The sequence below is a fragment of the Borostomias antarcticus genome (assembly GCF_949987555.1).
Source record: "Borostomias antarcticus genome assembly, chromosome: 26".
In the NCBI taxonomy this organism is placed as follows: Eukaryota; Metazoa; Chordata; class Actinopteri; order Stomiiformes; family Stomiidae; genus Borostomias; species Borostomias antarcticus.
This window is the reverse complement of record NC_140259.1, coordinates 11,021,658-11,038,077: the sequence shown is the minus strand read 5'-3', so window position 1 is coordinate 11,038,077 and position 16,420 is coordinate 11,021,658. Positions and strand designations below refer to the sequence as shown.

General features: G+C 43.0%; 1 protein-coding gene across 1 annotated transcript in view; it reads right to left on the bottom strand.

Annotated features, from left to right (window-relative positions):
• The window catches only part of adgrl2a (adhesion G protein-coupled receptor L2a), a 111,328-nt gene that overhangs the window by 60,387 nt on the left and 34,521 nt on the right, over nucleotides 1-16,420 (bottom strand). Inside the window, 1 exon segment of the mRNA XM_084459246.1 lies at nucleotides 5,661-5,874. Within this exon segment, the coding sequence (XP_084315372.1) occupies nucleotides 5,661-5,874 (214 nt within the window).

Sequence of the window (16,420 nt, the reverse complement as noted above, 5' to 3'; positions counted from 1 at the left end):
TACATGCAGAGTGAAAATGTTTACTTTGTCAAAGGAAAACTGTAATTTATGTTGCTTTTGGAATTAGTAAAAGCAGCCTCAGTGCAGAATCTAATTTAACCCGTGTCAGGAGCAGTAAGGCAGCTGTATATTCCCAGTGGTTCTATGGACTGCATGGCGGCCAGAGAGAAAGAGGAGAGGTGCATCATGGGGGATTTGACTTTATTAACGACCTTCACATGTGATAACAGATGAGAGAACCAGCATACGTGTTTATAGGACTGAATTAGTGCTCTGGAATTAAAACACACACCTCATGCTGGGCCCATTATAAAAGCCCTCCACCCCCCAAGCGGTATTTCATCTACATCACGCAGGGATTTCTCATATTTTGTGTGGTCACTTTGATCGTGCCTTTTTTTAACTTCCGCATAAGCACTCGCGAGTTATATGAATTACAGATCTACTTCACAGATTGCTGGAAGAATGGAGAATTAATGTTGGGCTTGCAACATGAAACAGCGGTATGAAACTAAGAAAAAAAAAAGCATCCTCAGACATAGATCTGTCTGTGCTTACCCTAAAAATGCATTCAAATCAAATCAAACTTTATTTGTATAGCGCATTTCATACACAGAGGTCCTCGCCCGTTGAAATGAAGGAGAGGAATGCATTAAAAGCAGCAGCTCGTCCTGAGAATCCCCTGTCTGAGTGTGACCAGAGTACTGGGGGGATGTTGAGATGCATTACTCTCATTTCATGGTTGGGGAGGGAGGGACCCTGATCTATTGGAATGTGGGACTTTCACTTAGACTCTATTGTGAGACGGTGGGGATCTCCAGTGACCAATTAGAAGCTTAAATGACTGTTCTATACCCAGACCTAGCCCTCAATTAGAAAGATGGACTGAACAAACTCACCTTTTTAACCATGTAGGTCTTAAAGGTCTTTTAATCGCAGTTACACATTTCTTAACAAATACTGTGAGGATAATTAGAACAGCATTTAACATCTTAGAGTAAAAACAAATTAGTTTAGTAAATACTATCTTGCCTGATAGTCGCTCAAATAATGTGGAGGGTGTCAAAGACTAATTAGCATAAATCCAATTAGCTATACCTAAAATAGAGGATTCTACTAGTTTTGTTTTCACCTCCTTTTAATCACAGTGAGATTCCATATCTAATCCCATCACATCCTCTGACCTTTTGGGAAGCCGGGCATCATTACCGCTAGAGCGTCACAGAGCGCGGGGCGGATCTGAGCTGAGCTCCTTCAGAACCAGCGCCGGGCCGGCAGCAGGAAGTGTCTGATAAGGTGCCAACAAGGTGTAACTGAGAGCACTCATGACACCATGTACCCACATGCAATTTAACCTTTCGCATTCAGATCATAAAGCATGTCAAAGGAATAATTGGACAAAGAGATAGAGGCTAATTGAATAATAAATTAGCAAGTCAGAAAAATGCTCCATAATCCACATAGAGAGCAGCCCATTCCCCGGTTCAACCCGACCTATGAAAGGCCTGTGCCTTTGTGAAATGTATTCAGTAAAGAAATGCGTATGCATTGTGTATTTAATGCATGTCAATGCATTTTATCTGGGGATATATTGTGTGTAATAAAATAAAAAATAAAAAATGCTGCACATGGTGGTGGGTTGGGGGCGGGGCTTGCCTGAGAGCGCTTCGCTTTCATCCGTGAGTCGCAGGTTTGAAACCTGCTTTTTGTTCTGCTAACCCAAACCAGCGAGAGCTCCATTCCTGACCCTGATCCTAACCCTCACATTAACTATGGCCACTCGGAGCTGAATGCCTCATCTTAACCGTGTTCAACTGCAGCAAACGGGGAAATCTATGCGTCTAAAGGTTTCCGCATTGCTTTTATGTAGGGCAACCCCATATTTACCCTATTTCCAAAGTGCCAATCTGTGCAGTCTAAATGCGTGGGGATGACAGCGTGTCGTGGAGAGACACATCCAGGATGATAATGCTGAGGGGAGAGAGAGCGCAGTCGGAGTTGGAATGCGTTACCGTTTCATAGCTGACTTTCACTTCAGCTATTTTTGTCACATATTAGCTTTCTCAAATCCTAAAAAGATGGGAGTTAAATTAAATCTTATGAATAAACAGTTGATAAAGAGACGCGGGGAAACAATCCCAGCGGCTAAGTGGTGGAGAATGGTAGTGTGACCGAGTGGGTTGCCATGCCGATAGAGGACCATTTACTCCCAAGAACTCCCACTTTGAATTTCAATCAAATGAAGAGTGTGTTAAACTCGGAGTGACCCATCTCACACAGTTTCATCTGCGAACGCTGATGAGGCTCATGGCACAATTATCAAGACTGGCACGGCCCTCTTGGGTCAGCCATGCTGATAGTGGAGCCAGAGCAAAATAGGACCATTTCCATCACCACAGAAAGGAACAACCAATAGGGTGTCGAAGGAAACGCATACCACGCCCCCTCTAAACAGACAGTCAACGGCATTGCTGTGAAACTTTGGACCATTCATCTAAGGGGCGGTCTATTAGGGTACTTTAAATACAGGAAGTACTAACACCATATGTACTTTAAATACAGGAAGTACTAGCAAGGCACCATATGTACTTTAAATACAGGAAGTACTAGCAAGGCACCATATGTACTTTAAATACAGGAAGTACTAACACCATATGTACTTTAAATACAGGAAGTACTAACACCATATGTACTTTAAATACAGGAAGTACTAACACCATATGTACTTTAAATACAGGAAGTACTAACACCATATGTACTTTAAATACAGGAAGTACTAGCAAGGCACCATATGCACTTTAAATACAGGAAGTACTAGCAAGGCACCATATGTACTTTAAATACAGGAAGTACTAGCAAGGCACCATGTGTACTTTAAATACAGGAAGTACTAGCAAGGCACCATGTGTACAGGCAGGATGGAAGTGTGAGGCTGTGGGCTGTCAGGCGCAAACATGGATGTCCTCAGAGAGCCTGCAAGGCTTCTGTTACTGAGAGAAATACCGGGAGCCCAGAGAGTTATTCAAGGCTCAAGACCTGAGAATAGAACAAATAAAAAGCCGAATCAAAGACTATAATTGCTTAAATACTAGTGGTGAACCAAACAGTTCATAGCAGTAGACTGGCTTTGTGAAAATAAAGAAAAATCAGCTTAAATCCATTTAAAATCCTAGCAAATAAAAACCGTGCAAATGAATATCCCCATACTCATTAGAGAACCATCTACATTGCTGTTATCAATACGCTCTTCAAAAACACATGATCCACAGACACAGAAGGACTAGGTCTGGTTATGTTACAGCGATCAATGGCGTATTGAATACCTACAATGGGAACATCATTATTCAAAAATAAATCAATGAATGTGGGTCATTTACTCATATTTCATCTCCATCTCAGCACAATTAGTAAATCTGATCAATATGGACATGTGAGTGAAAAGTGAATTATCATCATTAGTGGAATTGTCATTATATATAATATGGGAGAAGCAGGTCATATAATTGTAGCAGTAGCAGTAATAGTTCCTGTTGCAGTTATAGTAGTAGTAGTAGTAGTAGTAGTTCTAGTTGTTGATATAGTCATAGTAGAGGTGGTGGTTACTGTATTAGTGGTGATAGTAGTCATAGTAATAGTCATTGTAATTGTAGTATATGTAACTATCGTAGTCGTAGTTATATAGCAGTTACTAGTAATTTAACTATTAATATTGCTATCAATGGAAACATTATTTCAAAGTGGACAGCCATGCAGTTTGACATCTGTTGTGCAGGAGTCCCTCTGAAGCGTTCCTGTACACATTATCACCCACTTGAGCAGACTAATTGCTTGCAGCTGAACATCCTAATTGAGCCACAACAGTCCTAGAGCTATTTTCACAAAATCATTGTGCTCATAATAAGCCAACCCAATATAAAAACAACTTCTCGTGCCAACGAGATCTATCAAACTCATTGAAGCTCCTATGTAATTTGCTACTTTTCAGGACCGCCACACTTTATGATGTTGAAAACCCAACATAGTTTTCCTTATCTCCGATGAGTAGACAGAGGTCTTTATAGAAACAAATGTGTGTGTATATTCCTGGCCGGGTCTATTCCTAATTGATGGAGTCCGTATGGAAGAGAGAAAAAGCTGATTCCCACTCAGCGCGGAGCAGCGTTGGAGCCACGGCCTCACATATGGAACACTTCAGCTCCCTTCAGCTCAAAGAAAGGGCAGAGCACAGAGCCCAGTTTTGACGAGTGGAAATGTGCAGGAATCAGACCAACTGGCTCAAAGTCTGACTTCACATTCCAATGCCCAGAGAAGTTCATTATATGTACGTCTTGACGATAATTGATTTTGTCAGCTCAGGCATTGTTTCATTAGATATCTCCCCCAATTCTTCCAATTTCTATAAATACACAGAGACGGTATTTAATTAATTCCATATGGGCCATTGGGTGCGAGTTCAAGATCTGCCTTACGATCGCTGTGTAATGGCACAATATATTGTTTTGTATTGATTACTTATGAGAGCCATACGGTGATGATGTAAAGAGTAGATTAAACACATTCCGGAACATTCCGAGCGTCAGAATGAAGCCGATAGTGTGAATGTTCAGTAAGCAGGCGGGCTGATACTGTCAGACATACTTGTGTCAGAGCGGAATGTCAGGCAGGGAGGCAGCGGAGGGAAGAAGCCGTGGGCTTTGAGAGGATCTGCCGCCTCGCGGGCTCTAGAGGACTCATCTCCTCCACGAGGCCGGGCCGGGGCCGGGGGTCGCACACGGAGGCCGGGGGAGGCCGCAGCCTCTGAAGACAGACGACTCAGCTATCTGACTTCATCAAATATGGCTTGACAATAACCCCCCTGAATACAAGGGCTACGCTGTTTTATTTCATTATTTCTTATTTCCCAAGACGGATCGCCAGAGTTGCTGACAGACTCATACCATCCAATATCTCTGGCTCTGTGTCTCCCTTCTCACTGAGACCTTCCTATCTGAGACCTTCCTATCTGAGACCTTCCTATCTGAGACCCGTCCTCTCCAGGCTGCACTTCGGCTGAGGGAATCTTTTCCGATAAGGCTTTGAGTAAGTGTATGGTATGGTTTTGTGGTACTACTGACCTGTGTGTGTGTGTGTGTGTGTGTGTGTGTGTGTGTGTGTGTGTGTGTGTGTGTGTGTGTGTGTGTGTGTGAGTGTCTGTGCACACACATCCATCAAGGACACCAATAAGACTGAAAGCAACTGAAAGTGTTTTTTTCTGCTTTCAGATTTTTTTGTTTACATTCGATCAGCGAATGCTCATGTTGATGTGATGAGCGCTCTGGTAGGATCAGTGATGAGCGCTCTGGTAGAGCGTTGTGAGCCGGTGTGTGTCGGGGACAGACAGGGATATGCAGTGACCAGTCCTGCAGTAGTCTGGCCATATTCTGACCAATCAGACGTGGCAAACAACCAGGCAGAAGAGAAACCTCTTTCACGTTAAGGACATGTTGCTGGGTCTGGGTAGATCAGGTTTAAATTCAATTACATGAAGATAGACATACTACATATAGACATTCCTCGCTGTTTATACAAAGACGGGCTCATATTCCCTCTCTTTTCTACTGAATAGCTCTTTGAAAAAGAACAGTTGGACACATCGCCTGTGGGCATTTCTCACGCTTTACCGTTGTGACATGATCTTGTAGGCGTCCGGGAGGTAGCAGTTGATGTTCTCCATCTGGAAGGGGTCAGCGTCACAGATCTTGTCGTCTGTTCGGCCATAGTTGGCACTCTCTATCATGATGACATCGCTCCCTGGACAACGCAGATCGATTGGATATCCCTCGCAAGACAGCTCTCTCCTCACCAGGCCAAAGGGCAGCGCGGCGCGGCTAAACCCTGTGGGAGAAGAGCAGGCTTCTATCAGTACAACAGAAAAGCAGAGAAATAGAGCTGTCTGACCGAGCGAGGAAAAAAGAGGACCGCGCTACTACTTGTGCAACGCTGTCGACTAGGACATCTCAATGAACTAACAGATATACGGCTGTATTGAATGCAATGTTTACTGAAGAATTGTGTTTCCATTTGTGAAGTGGCTTCGTCCGATAATATTTTGAGAAGAGATGAGAAATTCTGCAATATATCGAGTATTTCAAAATGTGGGTAGCACTACAGTAGGATGGTGCCATTAACACACTACTGAAAATACCTCTGATCTGGTTGTGAATTACTGTTGATATCAGTCCAAAAAACCTTTAATGCAGCATATAAAAAAATAAGCAAATGTTTTGGATAACTTTGGAATGTAAAGAAGTGTGCCAACGCCCATCATCGAGATGAGAAACTCTGCTTCGCATCACCAGATCCCACACAATGTGTTTTTTTTAACTAGAATGTTCTGAACCAAAATGCTTTCAAACAATTCATTCAAACACTATTTGAGTTCCTTTGTTTCTCATTGGCAATTGTTCCAGCATGGAGACGCATTACAATAACAAAGTCTATCACTGGAATCGTGTGTGTTTTTTTTGCAATCCTTTTACTATTAGAGAAGAAACAGCAAAACAGCCATCTCAACATGAAGTGTAATTTAATCCATTTTACAGCGCTGACAATCGAAGGGAGGTCTGGGGGAGCCTGGGGAGAGAGGGAGGGGGGGGATCAATATTGTGGCTTTGTGCTCTGCAAATGTGAAAACTGCCAAATAGCCGTGCTTAGAGGAAAGACAACCGTGCTTAGAGGAAAGACAACCGTGCTTAGAGGAAAGACAACTATTCTGCTCTCCACGTCCCCTGGATGAGTTTGTTAGAGCGGCTTTCTTCTTCAAAAACAAGTCAAATCTTTAAAAGATTATGAAAAAGAAAAACGGTTAAGAACAGCACTGCTTTGAGTTGGATAAACTGGTGAATATTTGTGCGTGACTGTTTCTTCGTAAACAATGGTGACAATTGAGTGTGCAGATTGCAGGCGCATCTGGCATTGCACTACTGGGGGGCAGCTGCTACCCCTCGCCCTTGTAAATAATAGTGTTGTTAGCTGCCACTTTCTATCTTGGTGGGAGCAGAGGTCGTCAGTGTTTACACAACTCTCCCCCTCTAATGAGCCTCAGTTCACAGTCTGGTGGCTGGAATAAAACTTCATTATCTTTTCAAACATATTTGTTTGGTAAGATTGGCACTTGGCAACTTGAGCCGATCATTGTGTGATAAGTGTGATCGTTATCAGGTTCCTCTGCTTGTCATGGATCACATTAGTTTGTATCTCCCAAAACAGGAAGGCTGACGCAGGAACTTGCCTCATCATAAGCTTCGTCAATTAAACCCCAATTAAATTTAATTTAAAGCTATGCTATTGTTGTTGCAAAGAATTAGCATTGTGCCCTTCAGAATGCAAGCGTGGTATTTTCCTGAGGGAAATAAAAATCCGTTGTAATGCTAGCGCGTCACTCTGCGTACCCACGAAACGGTAGTGGTAAAACTCGGGTGCTCTGAGAGTAAACAGTGCCTGGGTCTCTATGGAGGACAGACTCTGTCTTTGCTGCTTCCATCAGTGTTTCATGTTGTGTGATAGGCTATGCGCAAAGAGTTAAATCATTCGGGAAATCCTTTTTTTTCTATCCGTTCGACTATTGTTCGTGTTTTTGACACCGGACTTTCTCTTGTGACCACTAGACATGAAAAAGGAGAAGCATTTAAGTTTGACAGGCTTTCAAAGGCTTCACAGAATTTTTCTTTCGATATGGTAGAGAAAAGGGAATGTTTTAGGGGATACACAATTCATCAGAGGTGTTAGCGCGCAAGAAAAAAAAACTAAAGTGGGGGGAAAAATGAAAACATGGCGAGCTTGACAGCCAATCTCATGTTTATTTCAACATGCTCCAACATCGCTCCGTCAAATGTCAAACACTATGCAATAACTAAGAGAACCTATGTTATACATCAATCAATAGCAAGTTACCATTTTATATACAGTACACGCATTATCCTGAGACTAGTGTATAATGAAGATATCCGTCTGTTGCTTTTCTGTGTCATGGTCTGTCATCGCAAAAAGCCTTGGGACGGACCCCACATGTGACACGTCTGAAATGACGGACCCCACATGTGACATGTCTGAAACACTGGAAGGTGTGTTTAAAAGGACCATGGGACGTGATGCACCAGTGATCTGGATTAGCTCCACTGCAAGTGTGCAGAAAAAATGCTTTCAAATTAACAGAACAAGTCAAGGTGAAGGAAGGACTACATATGTGTGTTTAGTCCTACAGTATATCTCTCTCTACAGTATCTCTCTCTACAGTATCTCTCTCTACAGTATCTCTCTCTACAGTATCTCTCTACAGTATCTCTCTCTACAGTATCTCTCTCTACAGTATCTCTCTACAGTATCTCTCTCAGTATCTCTCTACATTATCTCTCTCAGTATCTCTGTCAGTATCTCTCTCAGTATCTCTCTCAGTATCTCTCTCAGTATCTCTCTCAGTATCTCTCTCAGTATCTCTCTCAGTATCTCAGTATCTCTCTCAGTATATCTCATTATCTCTCTCAGTATCTCTCTCAGTATCTCTCTCTACAGTGTCTCTACAGTATCTCTGTCAGTATCTCTGTCAGTATCTCTCTCTACAGTATCTCTCTACAGTATCTCTGTCAGTATCTCAGTATCTCTCTACAGTATCTCTCTCTACAGTATCTCTCTCTCAGTATCTCTCTCAGTATCTCTCTCAGTATCTCTCTCAGTATCTCTCTCAGTATCTCAGTATCTCTCTCTACAGTATCTCTCTCAGTATCTCTCTCAGTATCTCTCTACAATATCTCTCTCAGTATCTCAGTATCTCTCTACAGTATCTCTCTCAGTATCTCTCTCAGCATCTCAGTATCTCTGTCAGTATCTCAGTATCTCTCTCAGTATCTCTCTCAGTATCTCTCTCCGTATCTCTCTCAGTATCTCTCCGTATCTCTCTCATTATCTCTCTACAGTATCTCTCTACAGTATCTCTCTCAGTATCTCTCTCAGTATCTCATTATCTCTCTCCGTATCTCTCTCAGTATATCTCTCAGTATCTCTCTCAGTATCTCTCAGTATCTCAGTATCTCTCTCAGTATCTCTCTCAGTATCTCTCTCAGTATCTCTCTCAGTATCTCTCCGTATCTCTCTCAGTATCTCTCTCAGTATCTCTCAGTATCTCAGTATCTCTCTCAGTATCTCTCAGTATCTCTCTCAGTATCTCTCTCAGTATCTCTCTCAGTATCTCTCTCAGTATCTCTCTCAGTATCTCTCTCAGTATCTCAGTATCTCTCTCAGTATCTCAGTATCTCTGTATCTCTCTCAGTATCTCTCTCAGTATCTCTCAGTATCTCTCAGTATCTCTCTCAGTATCTCTCTCAGTATCTCTCTCAGTATCTCTCTCAGTATCTCTCAGTATCTCAGTATCTCTCTACAGTATCTCTCTCAGTATCTCTCTCAGTATCTATCTCAGTATCTCTGTCAGTATCTCAGTATCTCTCTCAGTATCTCTCTCAGTATCTCTCTCAGTATCTCTCTCCGTATCTCTCTCAGTATCTCTCTCAGTATCTCTCTCAGTATCTCTCAGTATCTCAGTATCTCTCTCAGTATCTCTCTCAGTATTACTGCGTATGTATGCTTTTTTTTTTCAGATCAACATGCATCTTGTCACAGAAATGTTATTGACACAAGTGTTGTACGTACTCAGTACTGAAGATGTTTGCCTGCCAACAGTATGTTGCATTTTATAATGTCATTGTCTTTTCAGTTATTTGCTAAAATGTTATGCAATAGCATATAATAGCAATAGCAAATTACAGTCATAAAACAACAATATAGTTGTAGTACTGAGCAAACCAACTTAAACATGGCTGATAACTTAAACGCTTAAAACCCGACACATTTTCCGCTGTTCCCAGTGGCCTAGATTGGTCTGCATTCCAGTTTGACTCAATAGAAAAGTCACATGGACCTCACATGGATCAATTGGGTTGCAGTCATGTATTTCTGAATGGGACACATTAGCTTGCTCTGCTGTTTGGCTTAGCGGCTGGAGCAGCTCTGGTTCTTGGACGTCTTCAAGGCCTCCGAAGTCTGATTTCCAGGTTAGATGCCAAACCGCCCGTGCGCCGGGTACCAGGAACACTAAAACACTTACAAGACTCAGCAGCGCCTCTAAAACTCAGCTTCTGCTTTTAGGATCTAGACCAAATCCAGTCATTCTATTTAAGTAACAAAACAACACAGACGATTCCCCCTCGTTTTCCATTTGCTAGGTTTGACAGACCAATAATGAGCAGTCATTTTCTCGTTCAAATATCTGGAAATCAAACAAAAAATATGTCCTCTTCCAGACACAAAATATTCCTCAGCTGAGTTCATACACCACCGAGCCAAAACATGACCATAAACCAAAAGCCTCTCAATTGATTAGGCTGTAGGCTGAACTACTTTCTCAGCCTGCTGTTGGAAGATCTTTCAGGACAGGGGTGTGTGTGACACTGGCAAATCAATGCATGTGTGTGAGAGGGGTGGGGGACAAGCCAGCTAGCCTGTTTCATCCCCATGGAGTTGAGCCATCATGGCCATCTGTAGGCGGAGTGCTGTTACGCTTGGAGGCTCCAAGAGACGAGAGACCACTACCATGAGACCCCCCAGCACAAACACACTGAACAGATTAAATTAAGATCGGCATTGATGTGGTCTGTGATCCAAAAAGTATCTCGATAAAGCTGACCATATCATTGGCTTGATATAGTTAACTCCAAAGGCTATTCCTTGTCAAAAGAATCAATGAATCAAGAAGAAGAAGTCCAGGGCGATTCACTGGTCGAGCAAGAGAAGTGGAAAGTTAATTTTGAACACCTGACTGGTATGTGGTCTGCGCCCCAAAGAATGCAATGAGCTCCAGTATGAAACATTTTCATAAGACTTTTGCATCGCTATGACAACCATAGACAACAAATGACAACATGGAGCAAAGTGAAACAGTAATGTAGTCGTAGTCGGCTACTGAACCGAACGGGGGGTAGACTACTTTTGTTTCTACTACCAACGACTAGTGATGAGTTCCCAGAAGCCCTCACTGCGGTCCCTCACAAGTCGCATTGTCCGAACACACAGCTTGACGACTCTCGACAACAGCTTGACAGTGTTAGTCCCACTCTCGCCACTGATTGGCTAATCGTTAGAACCCGCAGTGCTTATTTGTTGATTATTTTTTACTTGGAGAATCGGCTGTTTCACATAGCAACACCAGACCAAGTATCAGTCAACTAGGGAGTGGGCGGAATCCAACGTCTGGTCCCAGGCTAGTGCTGTTGGCTTTGCTACAGAAATTATAATAATTATTACTGTAATGTGACTCCGGAGCATTATTAAATAGCCTAAATAAAATAAAACTGGGAGGCGTGGCCACACTTGGTTGGCTGAGATCCAATCAGCAACACAGGACACTCTCCTATGGCCTCATGGGTACCCACACCCACAAACTGTGAGATTGAAGCAGATTGCATTTTACTTGGCAGATGGATTCTTCTCTTGTTACTAGCTGGGAGCTAGCTCATAGCAGGCTCACGGCGCAGACGCTAGGTACGTACTGCAGCTTTAATGAATGGCTCCAGTGCCCTTTCCTCGTCTTCTCTTTTATACAGTCGTGAAAGGAGCAGAAAACATCATCGATCATAGCCTGGTGCAACAATGCAAGTGCAATTACACACGAATAATAAGTGCTCTGTGAATTTAACATGATCAATGCCGATCGTACCAGGATGTCTCTTTTTACATAAGAATTGCCTCATGCAGAAGACTGAAGGGAATCATTACTTGTCTCATAAAGGTAATAGTTCAATAATTCAGATAGAGTGTAGTACTGATCATTTCTACTTCTCATCTCTGTAAGCAGATAACCTACTGTAGTGAAGTATGTCAACTACACCTACATATTGTCCAAAACACTGACAACAGTATATATTCATATTTATTTCTGTCTTTTCTTGTTCTCTCATGTTTCTGTCATCGTTTTTTGTGGTTGTGTGCTGAAACACAGAAGAGGGTCTGGAGAGCCTATTACGAGTCGCTGAGAGCACTTGTTGCGATCTAGTGTTTCGGGGGCTGGTTTAATATATCTAGTGTTTCGGGGGCTGGTTTAATATATCTAGTGTTTCGGGGGCTGGTTTAATATATCTAGTGTTTCGGGGGCTGGTTTAATATATCTAGTGTTTCGGGGGCTGGTTTAATATATCTAGTGTTTCGGGGGCTGGTTTAATATATCTAGTGTTTCGGGGGCTGGTTTAATATATCTAGTGTTTCGGGGGCTGGTTTAATATATCTAGTGTTTCGGGGGCTGGTTTAATATATCTAGTGTTTCGGGGGCTGGATTAACAGATCTAGTGTTTCGGGGGCTGGTTTAATATATCTAGTGTTTCAGGGGCTGGTTTAACAGATCTAGTGTTTCGGGGGCTGGTTTAATATATCTAGTGTTTCGGGGGCTGGTTTAATATATCTAGTGTTTCGGGGGCTGGTTTAATATATCTAGTGTTTCGGGGGCTGGTTTAATATATCTAGTGTTTCGGGGGCTGGTTTAATATATCTAGTGTTTCGGGGGCTGGTTTAATATATCTAGTGTTTCGGGGGCTGGTTTATCAGCAGGCCTGGTGCCATGGGGAGGTGTGGTGAGGCCGGCAGAATGGACAAACTGGTTCCAGATCTGTTCACTGACCGCAGAGCCCTGTTCTGATACACTTGAATAAACACAAGCGCTGGTGTTCCCTGAGTCATCTGGCACATTCAACACTCAATCACTCACGGTTCACTTCAGTAACATTCTTAACAGATAGAATCCTATCTCACCAGCTCTGACGCATAGTCGTTGTCAAACTCTAGTCAACACCTGTAATTGTCTCTTTTTTTTTAAGGATTTATTTTCCATTCACTAGAAAGGACACATATCAATTGAATATGGAAAGTGAAAAGGATAAATGATAATGATAAGGATGAATGTGCTTCCACGTTCTTTATTTCTCTTTCAAACGCTTCCCATGGTAATCAATTGAGTCGCCTTCAAGCACTGGGATACAATGTTTACTAGATTATTGTGGAGTGGCAATAAAATTAGGATAAAACTCAAAACATTGAAGCTGTCCAAAGAAAAAGGTGTCTTCGCCTGACTGGCTCTCAGAAACTATTTCTACTATTATAATAATATATATTCGACTATTTGGCAGCACAAATTCAGTCAGTCAGGACATGGATGCAAGAAGATTTAACCGCCGCAATGGAAATACATTTAATAGAAAGACAACCTGTAATTGCAGCTTTTGGAATAAGAAGAAAGGTGATAAAATACAAAGAAAATATTTAGGTTAATAATTTAAATTAATTAAAAACATGGAGAAAAATGTGTACATTACTAAAACTGGATGGGGATCTATTGGCCCGCAGTAAAATAGAACAAGACCCAGAATGTATACCTATACCTAAACCTATACCTAAACTGTTTTATTTGCTTTTGTAGTCATTCATTTTATTATTATTTGTAGTGACGTGGCATGTTGAATGTTTGGTTGAAATATTTCAATAAAAAAAAGAAGAAAAAAAAAAGAAAAAAAAAAAGAAAATGGAAAGGTGTCTGATTAAAAGCCAGCGAGGATCAGAGCTAGTCCATAATATATTACAAGGAATGCTCAGTCCGGTGTCCATGGCAACGCGTCCGGCGGTCGGCCATAATTGCGGCGATGCCCGTCCCCGGCCGTGTTGACATTGGCCTTATCAGGCATTCTGGTCAGCCGCCCTGCGAGCCTCTCAGTTCCTCGGGCAGCATTGAGCTCCGGGCGAGCCGGCCGCACGGCGCGGCACAAAGACCCGCATTCAGCGGGGGCCCTCTCTCTGTCCACAGGCTGTAATTAGCTTGTAAGCGCGGGTAAATAACGCTGAGCATATATCTAAGCCCAGCCCCTGATTAAAGATTAGAGTGGAAAATGGCGGGAGATGCGTCCCTTTCTTTTGTCTCACATGCTGATGAAACCGTCTGAAATCGGCGATCTCCCTCTCTTTGTGAGGACCACTTGTTTTTGAAGGCGCGCTGATCGTGTCTAGATGTTATCACTGACGTGCTGCTAACTGATTTTGATCGGTGCGCAGAAGACCTCAGTTTCCACGGTTACAGGCCTATTATGGGTTCTAATTAAAGATCCCCCGCCATGACACGTACGGTCCTGTTTAACCTCCGCGTGACATTGAGCCAGCGCACATGAGGAGTGGAGGGACGGATGAAGAAGCCCTCACATGTACGAGGGACTCATCCCACGCCGTCTCACTGGTACTATCATGTTTTCATTCATTTGTTTCCCTCCAAAGCGCTTAATCAATTGGAAACTGACCATCTGCCGAGATATGAGTGTTACTGAGGCGGCGGTAATGAACAAAATGTCTCCTATTTCTCACCGAGTCGTTAGGAGCATCATCGACCATGTGTGGGCCTTCTCTATAGTGCATTGCTGTTGGGACATTACAGTGCAACATACCGTCCACAGATGTGCACCGTAGCTAGGCACGCTAACCCAGCCAGCCTGCGAGGATGGGATGATCGTGGCACAATCATATCAGCTCCTGCTATTGCAGGGCAGAGAGCAGAGCTTTGTAGTCTTATCAGGACCATCACGATACAGTAAATGGCTTCCATATTAAAATGGCAGAGTGTAACTCAATGAGCTTTCCCAGAGCAAACCAGGGGCCGGGCTGAGCCTGATCAAAAGGCCCATTCACCGTTCACACCGCCGCCATTGTGGCCCGAGCACAAAAGGGGTCTCCAGATTATTTTGATGTGAAAGCAGATAATTTGTCTGCTCAGCGGAGGAGCGCTGTCAAGGACTCTCCCCGATGCCTGTCGACCACTGTTAACGCAACCTTTGATTCACCTTTGTCATGACAGCGACAGCTACACAGCTGCTTGTAAATGAGCTAGCGTCTCTGCTAACGGCAGCCATTCCACCCAGGCACCCACAGGGTCACTTTCCAGGGGGATCTGCAGCTGAAAGGAGAGTGTCTACGGCTTTAGGAGAGTGTCCATGGCTTTAGCTTGGAGCCACAGGGAACTCGGCTGGAATCACGGCGGCCTGCCTCCTCCACAGGCAACGGAAGTCCGTTGAGGAAAAAGAAAACCTTTAAGTCAACTTTCTTCCCACAGTGCTGAGTCCATAATCCGCAGATATCCTTTCCAGCAGCGTGTATTCTGTAGAAGTCAGGTTCACTCGGGGGAATATGAGAAGGAAAGTATGACATAGTTGTGAGAGAGGGCTTGAGCTGAACAGTGGGGAGCACGGTGGCCTCTCGGCTTTAAAGCACTGCCCTTTCAATCTTTAATATTCCTTTAGACTATAATACTGTCCTTTGACATTTAGACACAATACGGTTATTTCACAACACATCTTGCAACACTGGCACACTTTACTTTGCGTATATTTGTTTGTATGATGCTGTATAGGGGACGATATTCACTTAAATCAACGTTTTTGCTTCTCTGTAATTTTCTACGAAACAGCTGTGGCACATAGTCTTTGAAAACTGATGTTGGAAAAATTGTGTACATAAGACACAGTGATAAATCAACAAATCAACATCTATTTCAGTGAATAACTGTGAAACCAAGATTGGTCTTCTTCTGTGGTGAAAACATCGGCTTTTTCAAGATATCATAGAACATTTCCCTGGCTTCGTACACACACTAAAGTAGGCTACATTGTTTAGCAGCACAACATTGTTTTAGATTTTCCAATTAGTGGTCAGTAATTCTTTAAATTCCATTATAGTGTGCATCCATCTACTCTGCCGTTTCCTTAACAATAAAAATTATAACTCTTAGTTAAAAAATAAAAGTGCAGCCACCAAATAAAATGTGTTGTAATGTCTTGTAGCAGCAGTGCCGTGCCCCATGGTGGAGTAATGATGAGCACAAGGCCGTGGTGTGTGCGTGTGTGTGTGTGTGTGTGTGTGTGTGTGTGTGTGTGTGTGTGTGTGTGTGTGCCGTGTTGCTCTCAGAGACACTGAGAGGCGCTGGGCCACCAGGATCCCTCCTCATTAGTATTCTCCACCAGCCACTTCTCTCCAGTTCACTTACATCTGCTCCCTCCATAGCAACAGCAGGAGCGCTATCAGGATCATCTTTGATATAGGTACATGACCGTGAGAAATATCACTCATTTATCTCAGGATAGACATCATAAAAACCTCTCCTGCTGTGTCTTTGCCTTTCGGTGCTCAGATGGGACTCTTTAAACAGAAAATGTACCCTGTCAGTGAGTCTTTAGATTCCACTCCCTCTCACGCTCCCTTGTACACAGACAGACATGCCCACACAGGGACAAAACCAATGTGTGTTCGCACCACTTTAGATAGACTTTACATAGTTTGGCAAACAAAGTGATGTGAGCAGCTCAGCTAGCGT